We start from the raw sequence: 14,440 nt of genomic DNA, 5'->3' as shown, positions 1-14,440 counted from the left end.
GGGTCACTTTTATGCCGTGCCCTGCGGCCGTGGCATCAAATATCCAACTAGTCACCCCTGGCCGGGGTACCCTGGGGGAGTGGGGACCCCTTCAATCAAGGGGTCCCCCCCCCCAGCCACCCAAGGGCCAGGGGTGAAGCCCGAGGCTGTCCCCCCCCCATCCAATGGGCTGCGGATGGGGGGGCTGATAGCCTTTGTGATAATAAAAAGATATTGTTTTTTCCATTAGTACTACAAGTCCCAGCAAGCCTCCCCCGCAAGCTGGTACTTGGAGAACCACAAGTACCAGCATGCGGGAGAAAAACGGGCCCGCTGGTACCTGTAGTACTACTGGAAAAAAAATACCCAAATAAAAACAGGACACAGACACCGTGACTTGTACAACTTTATTACATACTGCCGACACACACATACTTACCTATGTTGACACGCCGACTGCCACGGTCGCCGACGATCCGAGGGTACCTGTGAAAAAATTATACTCACCTTCCAGCGTCCAGAGGTACATCCACGTCCAGAGGTAAATCCACGTTCTTGGCAAAAAAACAAACCGAACACCGATCCATACCGGACTAGAAAGGGGTCCAATGTTTTCACATCAGACCCCTTTCTCCCGAATGCCGGGACATCACGTGACTCCTGTCACTGACGTCCCTTCAGCCAATCAGGAAGCGCTACTTCCGTGGCGCTCACCTGATTGGCTGTCCGCTGTCTGTACTGTGACAGCGCATCGCAAAGCCGCTCCATTACTTTCAATGGTGGGAACTTTGCGGGTAGCGGTGGGGTCACCCGCCGGTCAGCCGCTGACCGGCGGGTGACCTCACCGCTAGCCGCTAAGTTCCCACCATTGAATATAATGGAGGGAGCTGTGCGATGCGCTGTCACAGTGCAGACAGCGCTCAGCCAATCAGGTGAGCGCAACGAAGTTGCGCTTCCTGATTGGCTTAGAGACCTGTCAGTGACAGCTGTCACTGACAGGTCTCATTCGTGGAAAGGTGTCCCATGTGTCAGCATGGGACCCCTTTCAGTCCGTTTTTGGTGCGGGTATTTGCGTTTTCTTATTTTGCCAAGTCCGTGGATTTATCTCTGGACCATGGTTGAGGTGAGTATTTTGAACTTTTCTTTACAGGTATCCGTGGATTCTACATGGAGAAGAGGACCGATGTCGGCGTGTGAACATAGGTAAGTATGTGTGTGTCGACGTATGAAATAAAGTTTTACTGTCGACGGTGTGTGTGTCCTGTTTTTATTTGGGTATTTTTTTCCCAGTAGTACTACAGGTACCAGCGGGCCCGTTTTTCTCCCGCATGCTGGTACTTGTGGTTCTCCAAGTACCAGCTTGCGGGGGAGGCTTGCTGGGACTTGTAGTACTATTGGAAAAAACAATATCTTTTTATTATCACAAAGGCTATCAGCCCCCCCATCCGCAGCCCATTGGATGGGGGGGGACAGCCTCGGGCTTCACCCCTGGCCCTTGGGTGGCTGGGGGGGGGGACCCCTTGATTGAAGGGGTCCCCACTCCCCCAGGGTACCCCGGCCAGGGGTGACTAGTTGGATATTTGATGCCACGGCCGCAGGGCACGGCATAAAAGTGACCCCCGGCTGTGGCATTATCTGTCCAGCTAGTGGAGCCCGATGCTGGTGTTAAAAATACGGGGGACCCCTACTCTTTTTGTCCCCCGTATTTTTGGCACCAGCACCAGGCGCAGAGCCCGGTGCTGGTTTTAAAAATACGGGGGATCCCCTGTCAATTTTCCCCCCGCATTTTTAGAACCAGGACCAGCTCAATGAGCCCGAGGCTGGTTATGCTTTGGAGGGGGGACCCCACGCCATTTTTTTTTATGATTTTACCCTTCCAGCATAAAAAAATAAAAAAATAAAAAAAATAATATTTTAAAAAATATATAAATAATATTTGTGCCTCCCAAAAAAAAAAAAAAAGTACCTAATCCCTTCTAATATAAATAGATCTGCTATTCCCAAAAAAAAAAACACCAAAAAAAACATGTTTAAAATTTTTTTATTTGTTTTCACCCTCCAAAGTGTGGCGGATTGAAAATGACGAATTTGCTGTCTAAAAGCACTGCTGTCGAATTTCAAAACTTGAATTGAATATGCTTTGGTCGAATTGCAGCACTTGTATCATTGCAGAAAAGTCGAATTTGCAAAAATTCGAATTTCAAAAAGTCGAATTTTGAAAGTCCGTTTTTTGGTCGGAAAGCACTGGATTGCATAGGGGAATTTTTTTTTTTGGTCGAAAATGACCCGAAATTCGACAATTTCGGGAATTCGACCACAATTGCATATACCCCTCTAGCTCCTCCTTAAGTTCCTGGATGCCAAAACACTGTGCTTAGCGTCTCTGTACAGGATTTTCTATTTGAGTACTAAGTACAGTAGCACGAACAGCTTGTAACGTACTCTGCACTAAAGGCTACAGAGCAAGTGTTCTCTTATTTTATATTGCCCCACTATAGCGAGCATGCACTTTATATTGACACTATTAATGTGGTACCAATGTCCCTTAAGGGTTGGGGCTTGGAGACCAGCGTTTGGGATCCCGAAGGTCAGCATACTGACACCGTGATCCCGACAGCAGAATGCTCGGTGGATTGCGCAGGTTCTATTCCCACTCCATAGGTGTCATGGACACCCACGAGTGGGAATAGAGCATATGGGTCGACATTCTGACTGCCGCCATTCTGAGCACTTGGGATTCTGACGTCGACATGGTGACCACCGGGATCCCGTCTTAATAGATTACCCAATCTAAATGTATCCCATTTATTTATTTATTTTAAATTGGGATTATGGTCCCAGTTCTGGTAGTTTTGATTTGATGAGTTGTGATGTGCTACTTGGTTTTCAGAAGGGTGCACAGTTTACAAATGCACATCAAAATGCATTAAAACTTGCGGTTTGAACTCCCTGGGTGAGATGTATCAAGCCTAACTCTATCAATTATCTAGCACAGTCTTTGGAATGACATAATCTGGTTGCTTTGGATAACTTCTCCACTGTATCTATCTCTAAGGCATGATACATCTCCCCTCCCCCCCCCCCCCCGTTAGTAAAGAAGCACCATTTCATGGGTTCATAAACCCCATTCCTGAAATATCCAGACAGGTGTAAAAATACCTCAGAGACATATACTTGAAAAACCTACCCCCCTTGCTGTATTGTTCTATATAACGATTTACTTTTGTATAGGCATAGAATATATCATCTATATTTGGTAGCATCATAGCACATTTAGAGCATGTATCTGCCTTGTTTTAGCAAGTCTGTTTCCTGAGATATATGCTTTATGGACTAATTTACACTGTATTTTTAATTTGCAAAAGCTTCTAACACCTTCAAAAGCAGATTATTCATTATCCGTGGAAACAACCCCAACAAAAAATATGTGAAATAGATTCAAACTTTGTGAATAATGTAAAACCTCTGACTGGCAACAGACAATGGGCCTGATTCAGAGATGGACGCAGTGGAGATCATTTTATTTGCCACTGCAAATGCGTAAAAAGTCACACTGTGCACATCGGACGCAGAGAGTATCTATTGGCAAATTGATAGTCATGGAGCTTTTGGGGGAGGGAATGTAGCGGGGGACGGGTAACTCAAACTCCGGATGTCTCGACCATTTTGGGGCGTGCTAACTGCCTACAATTGTGATCCTGTATGCCATACATTCCCAACCTCGGCCCTCAAGGCACACTAACAGTCCAGGTTTTATGGACATCCATGCTTGAGCCTTTATGTCACTAAAACCTGCATTGTTAGTGTTCCTCGAGGACCGAGGTTGGGAATTCCTGATGTATGCAGTTGAAATGGCTCCAGCGTCTTACTTCTAACAGCCATGCTGCATAGCCATACGGTTACTCAGATGGTCAGTGTGCGCCCGATGTGTGTCTGAGGGTTGCGTCTTTGTCAGGTCAGAGATACTGATTATGCGTCTTTCTGTACAACTCCGGGGGCTGCGTTATTAGCAGGGTTTTTTTTTGCACACCTGCTGTATACAAATTCATAGCTGTAAATGCATTTGTGTACATCTCTGAATCAGACCCAGTAAGTAAATATAGCAAACTATGTTTACCACACAATGGTCTTTCTTCGCTTGAGACACTATTTCACAGATTTACAAAAAAATGCATCATCACATCTGCCAAGAGATATCGGCTGCCAACTCCTTCCAATTGCTACCTGTTAACTTTTCTGTTCCTGTGGGTTGTTGGTGGCTTATTAGTGCTAAGAGCAACAGAATTGTAGTAGCAATGGGGTTGATTTCTCCTTTTGTGGGTGGGTAACCGTTTCTACTGTACAACCTAAAAGGCTTTGCTAAAACAACTACATTTATGAAGACCATGTAGTCATTGTTTAGTGCAAGTACTGCTTTCTTGTGTGCTTGTGTTGTGGGAGCTGAAACCACTAAAACAAAATGATCAAATTTAAGTAGGTTTATGTCTGTTACAGTACATGGTTTTTTTTCCCTTTACTTTAATAAATACACATTTTTCAATGACATTTTTAATTTTGTACATGTAACATGCCTGTTAGTGTGGCTGCTGTGTTACTGTCATAATAAGTATTTTATTAGGCTATGTAAAGCCTGTAGTGCAAGCTACGCTACTTTTAGCTATTTGGCGAAACCTACATTTGTCACCTGTAGTTGTCGGTAGTATGACATTAGTTGGTTCATCGTCTTATTTATTTAATACTAACGTGTGGTGTGGTTGTTTATTCCGCACAGGAGCTCGATGGGACTTCACCTTCAATGTAAAGTTTTATCCACCAGACCCTGCTCAACTCACAGAAGATATAACCAGGTAATAGCACATATGTGTTTCATGTTTACCTGATCTAAACCAAAAAAAGTTATTTTATTATCAATTTCCTGTGATGATCCATTGTACGTTTGTTTGGTAATCAGGCAAATGGTGTAGATGGCCACTAATCACCATGCACAACTCACTGACCATGCATATGTTCAATTCACCGTTTTGGTATGTAGTGTTTGTTACCTAGAACAGTGCGACACTTTTACTTACTCTTAGGTTATACGTCAATGGTTTCCTCTCAAATACAGGGTGGTGCACGGAAATCTGTCTTTCTAATCAATATGCCATCATCAGCAATATGGAATAATTAATATATAATAAAGTTTTGTTTTTTATATATATTTACGTAAAACCTCCATTATTATTTTTTTAGAGCACTTCACAGTACTTGGAAAGTAGCTAGATTTTATTCTTGCTGCATCAATCATCTTGCAAAGATGAACACGTGCACTGACCTAGACTGCTTTACATGGTTTATGTGAGAGTCTGTGTCTTCGCTAGTTTTCTGCCAGCAACGGTATGGAGCAAAAATGGACCTGAACTCTTGTGTACGCTTGGCTTTCGTGACTAGCTCATATCTTACACTCTTACTCGTCATCGGTTAAACTGAATATTATGTTTAAAGTTACACTCCCAGGTAGAGTGAGGAATCACCCAGCAGATTATGAAAAGACATTTTCCATGTTTATAGCCTTGTAGAAGCACTATTTTTTTTTTGTTTATTCAAGAATTTAAAGCACATGCTCGGACTGAGTATTGCAGAGCTCTGTGTGAATATTTTGCCTCAGAGAGTTGGGATAATATATTGTCATGTTCTTCAAAATTAGCTGGTAGTCAGCAAAGTATATAATCCTGAAAGCCTGTTGAAATTAATCCATATGCTACATATTGGCCCATTCCTGACTGTGCAGTTATCCGTGTACTCTGGGTTTTAGAAAAAGGGACGCAGTATGAACTGCATAATAATTATGTACTAAATGTAACATCATATAATATATAGGCAGTGGTTTAGTGTAACAAATTCATTTCATTTTTAAAGAATACACTATAAACAACAAGACTATTCCTGGTTAAAAGCATTTGCAATATAAAGGCAATATACATTAAAAAGCATCCAGTAAATATATACATATGTGTTCTCATACATTGTTGCTGTAACCATGCCAAACAGCCCCTCTTAGCGCGCAAGGTCTCATGCAACTCTACTAATACCGGGCGTATTTCTCTAACGTCCTAAGTGGATGCTGGGGACTCCGTAAGGACCATGGGGAATAGCGTCTCCGCAGGAGACTGGGCACAAAAGTAAAGCTTTAGAACTACCTGGTGTGCACTGGCTCCTCCCCCTATGACCCTCCTCCAAGCCTCAGTTAGATTTTTGTGCCCGAACGAGAAGGGTGCACACTAGGTGGCTCTCCTGAGCTGCTTAGTGAAAAGTTTAGTTTTAGGTTTTTTATTTTCAGTGAGACCTGCTGGCAACAGGCTCACTGCATCGAGGGACTAAGGGGAGAAGAAGCGAACTCACCTGCGTGCAGAGTGGATTGGGCTTCTTAGGCTACTGGACATTAGCTCCAGAGGGACGATCACAGGCCCAGCCATGGATGGGTCCCAGAGCCGCGCCGCCGGCCCCCTTACAGAGCCAGAAGACAGAAGAGGTCCGGAAAATCGGCGTCAGAAGACGTCCTGTCTTCAACAAGGTAGCGCACAGCACTGCAGCTGTGCGCCATTGCTCTCAGCACACTTCACACTCCGGTCACTGAGGGTGCAGGGCGCTGGGGGGGGGGCGCCCTGAGACGCAATAAAAACACCTTGGGTGGCAAAAAATGCATCACATATAGCTCCTGGGCTATATGGATGAATTTAACCCCTGCCAGAATACATAGAAAAACGGGAGATAGGCTCCGCCCCCTTATCGGCGGCCTTATCTCCTCAGCACACTGGCGCCATTTTCCCTCACAGCTCCGTTGGAGGGAAGCTCCCTGGCTCTCCCCTGCAGTCACTACACTACAGAAAGGGTTAAAAAAGAGACGGGGGGCACTAATTACGCGCAGTATTAAAGATACAGCAGCTATAAGGGGAAAAAACACTTATATAAGGTTATCCCTGTATATATATAGCGCTCTGGTGTGTGCTGGCAAACTCTCCCTCTGTCTCCCCAAAGGGCTAGTAGGGTCCTGTCCTCTATCAGAGCATTCCCTGTGTGTGTGCTGTATGTCGGTACGTTTGTGTCGACATGTATGAGGAGAAAAATGATGTGGAGACGGAGCAGATTGCCTGTAATAGTGATGTCACCCCCTAGGGGGTCGACACCTGAGTGGATGAACTGTTGGAAGGAATTACGTAACAGTGTCAGCTCTGTATAAAAGACAGTGGTTGACATGAGACAGCTGGCTACTCAGCTTGTGCCTGTCCAGGCGTCTCATAGGCCGTCAGGGGCTCTAAAGCGCCCGTTACCTCAGATGGCAGATATAGACGCCGACACGGATACTGACTCCAGTGTCGACGGTGAAGAGACAAATGTGACTTCCAGTAGGGCCACATGTTACATGATTGAGGCAATGAAAAATGTTTTACACATTTCTGATAATACGAGTACCACCAAAAAGGGGTATTATGTTCGGTGAGGAAAAACTACCTGTAGTTTTCCTGAATCTGAGAAATTAAATGAGGTGTGTGATGATGCGTGGTTTTCCCCCGATAACAACTGATAATTTCTAAAATGTTTTCTCTGACGTCCTAGTGGATGCTGGGGACTCCGTCAGGACCATGGGGATTAGCGGCTCCGCAGGAGACAGGGCACAAAAATAAAGCTTTAGGATCAGGTGGTGTGCACTGGCTCCTCCCCCTATGACCCTCCTCCAAGCCTCTGTTAGGTTTTTGTGCCCGTCCGAGCAGGGTGCAATCTAGGTGGCTCTCCTAAAGAGCTGCTTGGAAAAAGTTTTTAGGTTTTTTATTTTACAGTGAGTCCTGCTGGCAACAGGCTCACTGCAACGAGGGACTTAGGGGAGAAGAAGTGAACTCACCTGCGTGCAGGATGGATTGGCTTCTTAGGCTACTGGACACCATTAGCTCCAGAGGGATCGAACACAGGCCCAGCCATGGAGTCCGGTCCCGGAGCCGCGCCGCCGACCCCCTTGCAGATGCCGAAAAGTGAAGAGGTCCAGAAACCGGCGGCAGAAGACTTTTCAGTCTTCATGAGGTAGTAATGATGTAGGCGTTGGGAAACACCCCCTAGGGTGGATAAAGCGCTCACACGCTTGTAAGAACAAGGGCTCTACCCTCTCCTGAGATGGCCGCCCTTAAGGATCCTGCTGATAGAAAGCAGGAGGGCATCCTAAAAGGTATTTACACACATACTGGTGTTATACTGCGACCAGCAATCGCCTCAGCCTGGATGTGCAGTGCTGGGTTGGCGTGGTCGGATTCCCTGACTGAAAATATTGATACCCTAGATAGGGACAGTATATTATTGCCTATAGAGCATTTAAAAGATGCATTTCTATATATGCGTGATGCACAGCGGAATATTTGCCGACTGGCATCAAGTCTAAGTGCGTTGTCCATTTCTACCAGTAGAGGGTTATGGACACGACAGTGGTCAGGTGATGCGGATTCCAAACGGCATTTGGAAGTATTGCCTTATTAAGGGGATGAGTTATTTGGGGTCGGTCTTTCAGACCTGGTGGCCACGGCAACAGCTGGGAAATCCACGTTTGTACCCCAGGTCGCCTCTCAACATGAGAAGACGCCGTATTATCAGACGCAGTCTTTTCGTGGGCAAGCTGGCAAAAGGTTCCTCATTTCTGCCCCGTGACAGAGGGAGAGGAAAAAGGCTGCAGAAATCAGCCAGTTCCCAGGAACAGAAACCCTCTCCCGCCTCTGCCAAGCCCTCAGTATGACGCTGGGGCTTTACAAGCAGAATCAGGCACGGTGGGGGCCCGTCTCAATGAATTTCAGCGCGCAGTGGGCTCACTCGCAAGTAGACCCCTGGATCCTTCAGGTGATATCTCAGGGGTACAAATTGGAATTCGAGACGTCTCCCCCTCGCCGTTTCCTAAAGTCGGCTTTACCGATGTCTCCTTCTGACAGGGAGACAGTTTTGGAAGCCATTCACAAGCTGTATTCCCAGCAGGTGATAATCAAGGTACCCCTCCTGCAACAGGGAAAGGGGTATTATTCCACACTGTTGTGGTACCGAAGCCGGACAGCTCGGTGAGACCGATTCTAAATCTAAAATCTTTGAACACTTACATACAGAGGTTCAAATTCAAGATTGAGTCACTCAGAGCAGTGATTGCGAACCTGGAAGAAGAGGACTACATGATGTCTCGGTACATCAAGGATGCTTACCTTCATGTCCCAATTTACCCTTCTCACCAAGGGTACCTCAGGTTTATGGTACAGAACTGTCACTATCAGTTTCAGACGCTGCCGTATGGATGGTCCACGGCACCCCGGGTCTTTACCAAGGTAATGGCCGAAATGATGATACTCCTTCGAAGGAAGGGAATTTTAGTTATCCCTTACTTGGACGATTCCCTGATAAGGGTAAGATCCAGGGAACAGTTGGAGGTCGGTGTAGCACTATCTCAGGTAGTGTTGCGGCAGCACGATTGGATTCTCAATATTCCAAAATCGCAGCTGATTCCGACGACTCGTCTTCTGTTCTTAGGGATGATCCTGGACACAGTTCAGAAAAAGGTGTTTCTCATGGAGGAGAAAGTCAGGGAGTTATCCGAGCTAGTCGGGAACCTCCTATAACCGAGCCAAGTCTCAGTACATCAATGAGATGGTTCTGGAAAAAATGGTGGCTTCCTATGAAGCAATCCCATGCGGCAGATTCCACGCAAGAACTTTCCAGTGGGACCTGCTGGACAAATGGTCTGGGTCGCATCTTCAGATGCATCAGCGGATAACCCTGTCACCAAGCACAAGGGTGTGTCTCCTGTGGTGGTTGCAGAGTGCTCATCTTCTAGAGGGCCGCACATTCAGGACTAGGTCCTGGTGACCACGGATGCCAGCCTGCGAGGCTGGGGAGCAGTCACACAGGGAAGGAATTTCCAGAGCTTATGGTCAAGCCTGGAGACATCACTTCACATAAATATCCTGAAGCTAAGGGCCATTTACAATGCTCTAAGCTCAGCAAGACCTCTGCTTCAAGGTCACCCGGAGTTGATCCATTCGGACAACATCACGGCAGTCACCCACGTAAACAGACAGGGTGACACAAGAAGCAGAAGGGCAATGGCAGAAGCTGCAAGGATTCTTCGCTGGGCGGAAAATCATGTGATAGCACTGTCAGCAGTATTCATTCCGGGAGTGGACAACTGGGAAGCAGACTTCCTCAGCAGACACGACCAACCCGGGAGAGTGGGGACTTCACCCAGAAGTCTTCCACATGTTGATAAAACTCGACAAGTATTGCGCCAGGTCAAGGGACCCTCAGGCAATAGCTGTAGACGCTCTGGTAACACAGTGGGTGTACCAGTCAGTGTATGTGTTCCCTCCTCTGCCTCTCATAACCAAGGTACTGAGAATTATAAGATGGAGAGGAGTAAGCACTATATTCGTGGCTCCGGATTGGCCAAGAAGGACTTGGTAACCGGAACTTCAAGAGATGCTCACGGAGGATCCGTGGCCTCTACCTCTAAGAAGGGACCTGCTCCAGCAAGGACCCTGTCTGTTCCAAGACTTACCGCGACTGCGTTTAACGGCAGGGCGGTTGAACGCCGGATCCTGAAGGAAAAAGGCATTCCGGATGAAGTCATCCCTATCCTGATCAAAGCCAGGAAAGATATAACCGCAAAACATTATCACCGCATTGGCGAAAATATGTTGCGTGGTGCGAGGCCAGTAAGGCCCCGACGGAGGAATTTTCAACTAGGTAGATTCCTACATTTCCTGCAAACAGGAGTGTCTATGGGCCTGAAATGGGGGTCCATTAAGGTTAAAATTTCGGCCCTGTCAATTTTCTTCCAAAAAGAACTAGCTTCAGTCCCTGAAGTTCAGACGTTTGTGAAAGGGGTACTGTATATACAGCCTACTTTTGTGCCTCCAGTGGCACCTTGGGATCTAAATGTAGTTTTTGGGTTCCAAAAGTCACATTGGTTTGAACCACTTAAATATGTGGAGTTAAAATATCTCACATGGAAAGTGGTCATGCTGTTGGCCCTGGCCTGGGCCAGGTGCGTGTCAGAATTGGCGGCTTTATCCTGTAAAAGCCCTCATCTGATTTTCCATTCGGACAGGGCGGAATTGAGGACTTGTCCTCAGTTTCTCCCTAAGGTGGTTTTCAGCGTTTCACCTGAATCAAACCTATTGTGGTGCCTGCGGCTACTAGGGACTTGGAGGACTCCAAGTTGCTAGACGTTGTCAGAGCCCTGGAAATATTGGTTTCCAGGACGGCTGGAGTCAGAAAATCTGACTCGTTGTTTATTCTGTATGCACCCAACAAGCTGGGTGCTCCTGCTTCTAAGCAGACTATTGCTCGTTGGATTTGTAGTACAATTCAGCTTGCACATTCTGTGGCAGGCCTGCCACAGCCAAAATCTGTAAAAGCCCATTCCACAAGGAAGGTGGGCTCATCTTGGGCGGCTGCCCGAGGGGTCTCGGATTTACAACTTTGCCGAGCAGCTACTTGGTCAGGAGCAAATACGTTTGTAAAATTCTACAAATTTGATACCCTGGCTGAGGAGGACCGGGAGTTCTCTCATTAGGTGCTGCAGAGTCATCCGCACTCTCCCGCCCGTTTGGGAGCTTTGGTATAATCCCCATGGTCCTTACGGAGTCCCCAGCATCCACTTAGGACGTTAGAGAAAATAAGAATTTACTTACCGATAATTCTATTTCTCGTAGTCCGTAGTGGATGCTGGGCGCCCATCCCAAGTGCGGATTGTCTGCAATACTGGTACATAGTTATTGTTACCAAAAAATCGGGTTATTGCTGTAGTGAGCCATCTTTTCTAGAGGCTCCTCTGTTATCATGCTGTTAACTGGGTTTAGATCACAAGTTATATGGTGTGATTGGTGTGGCTGGTATGAGTCTTACCCTGGATTCAAAATCCTTCCTTATTGTGTACGCTCGTCCGGGCACAGTATCCTAACTGAGGCTTGGAGGAGGGTCATAGGGGGAGGAGCCAGTGCACACCAGGTAGTTCTAAAGCTTTACTTTTGTGCCCAGTCTCCTGCGGAGCCGCTATTCCCCATGGTCCTTACGGAGTCCCCAGCATCCACTACGGACTACGAGAAATAGAATTATCGGTAAGTAAATTCTTATTTTTTCACGTCTTTTTACCTGAACATGTGTCTCTTCGCAATATGATGCGACTAAGCCGCGCCATGAGACTTTTTTTATTAATTTGATACGTGACCCTAGTATATCTGTGTGCGACAGTCTCTGAATCTGTATACCAAGTGCTATGATGCAACGGGCGTGGCTTTTTTCCATGCCAAGTTTCATTGTACTTCATATACACACACAGATATACAAGTGTCATTGCGACTAAGACGCGTTTTCAGCAAAAACAGTCGCCCGACACTAGCAGTGCTGCATGAGACCTGGCGGCTCACTCCCCCCATTCATCTTGCGCTGCATGGCATATTGAGGCTAGATGTTAGAAGGCATCTGTAGGAAGCATATACAGCTAGGTCCATAAATATGTGAACACTGACACAGTTTTCATAATTTATGGCACACAATTTTCATAATTTTGACTTTGTACACCACCATAATGGGTTTGAAATTGAACAATAGAGATACAGTTGAAGTGCAGACTTTCAAATTTAGTTGGGGTTCAACAAAAATAAATGTATGAAACATTTAGGAATTGCAACCATTTTTATACACAGCACCAGATGTACTAACCCTTGAAAAGTGATAAAGTACTAACCAACCAGCTTCTAACTGTCATTTTTTAAAACCCAGCCTGTAATATGGTAGTTAGGAGCTGTTTGGCTGGTACTTTATCACCGTGAAATGTATCACTTTTCGAGGGTTAGTACATCTCCCCCTAAGTTCCCTATTTTCAGGGGTTCCATTGAAAGTGGACAAAATGTTTATTTTTAGTACTTTGTTGAGAATCCTTTGCAGACAGTGACTGCCTAAAGTCTGGAATCCATGGACATCTCCAAATGCTGGGTTTCCTCCTTTGTTATGCTTTGCCAGGCCTTTGCTTCAACTGTCTTTACTTGTGGGTATCCAGATGGAAGATAGACAGTAAATAGTCAATAGGTCGAAACCAGATAGACAGTTAATAAGTCGACAGGGTCAAAAAATAAGAATTTACTTACCGATAATTCTATTTCTCGTAGTCCGTAGTGGATGCTGGGAACTCCGTAAGGACCATGGGGAATAGCGGCTCCGTAGGAGTCTGGGCACATCTAAAGAAAGCTTTAGGATCACCTGGTGTGCACTGGCTCCTCCCCCTATGACCCTCCTCCAAGCCTCAGTTAGGATACTGTGCCCGGACGAGCGTACACAATAAGGAAGGATTTTGAATCCCGGGTAAGACTCATACCAGCCACACCAATCACACTGTACAACTTGTGATCTGAACCCAGTTAACAGCATGATAATAGAGGAGCCTCTAGAAAAGATGGCTCACTACAGCAATAACCCGAATTTTTTGGTAACAATAATTATGTACCAGTATTGCAGACAATCCGCACTTGGGATGGGCGCCCAGCATCCACTACGGACTACGAGAAATAGAATTATCGGTAAGTAAATTCTTATTTTCTCTGACGTCCTAAGTGGATGCTGGGGACTCCGTCAGGACCATGGGGATTATACCAAAGCTCCCAAACGGGCGGGAGAGTGCGGATGACTCTGCAGCACCCAATGAGAGAACTCCCGGTCCTCCTCAGCCAGGGTATCAAATTTGTAGAATTTTACAAACGTATTTGCTCCTGACCAAGTAACTGCTCGGCAAAGTTGTAAAGCCGAGACCCCTTGGCAGCTGCCCAAGATGAGCCCACCTTCCTTGTGGAGTGGGCATTTACAGATTTTTGGCTGTGGCAGGCCTGCCACAGAATGTGCAAGCTGAATTGTACTACAAATCCAACGAGCAATAGTCTGCTTAGAAGCAGGAGCACCCAGCTAGTTGGGTGCATACAGGATAAACAGCAAGTCAGATTTCCTGACTCCAACCGTCCTGGAAACATATATTTTCCGGGTCCTGACAACGTCTAGCAACTTGGAGTCCCCCAAGTCCCTAGTAGCCGCAGGCACCACAATAGGTTTGGTTCAGGTGAACGCTGAAACCACCTTAGGGAGAAACTGAGGACGAGTCCTCAATTCCGCCCTGTCCGAATGGAAACTCAGATAAGGGCTTTTACAGGATAAAGCCACCAATTCTGACACGCGCCTGGCCCAGGCCATAGCCAACAGCATGACCACTTTTTCTGTGAGATATTTTAACTCCACAGATTTAAGTGGGTCAAACCAATGTGACTTTTGGAACCCAAAAACCACCTTGAGATCCCAAAGTGCCACTGCAGGCACAAAAGGAGTCTGTATATGCAGTACCCCTTTAACAAACGTCTGAACTTCAGGGACTGAAGCTAGTTCTTTTTTGGAAGAAAATCGACAGAGCCGAAATTTGAAC

At 46.2% G+C, this 14,440-nt stretch overlaps 1 protein-coding gene across 15 annotated transcripts in view; it reads left to right on the top strand.

The window, feature by feature from the left end:
* LOC135037197 (protein 4.1-like) overlaps positions 1-14,440 on the top strand; it is a 388,175-nt gene that overhangs the window by 252,109 nt on the left and 121,626 nt on the right. For all 15 annotated transcript variants that reach the window (XM_063954534.1, XM_063954533.1, XM_063954544.1 and 12 more), the window contains exon 6: positions 4,751-4,826. In XM_063954534.1, coding sequence (XP_063810604.1) covers positions 4,751-4,826 — 76 coding nt within the window. The remainder of the gene's footprint in view (positions 1-4,750; positions 4,827-14,440) is intronic.

This window comes from Pseudophryne corroboree, chromosome 2 (assembly GCF_028390025.1).
Source record: "Pseudophryne corroboree isolate aPseCor3 chromosome 2, aPseCor3.hap2, whole genome shotgun sequence".
NCBI classification, from domain to species: domain Eukaryota; kingdom Metazoa; phylum Chordata; class Amphibia; order Anura; family Myobatrachidae; genus Pseudophryne; species Pseudophryne corroboree.
Note: the sequence above shows the minus strand (reverse complement) of the source record. Positions and strands in the feature narration are given on the sequence as shown.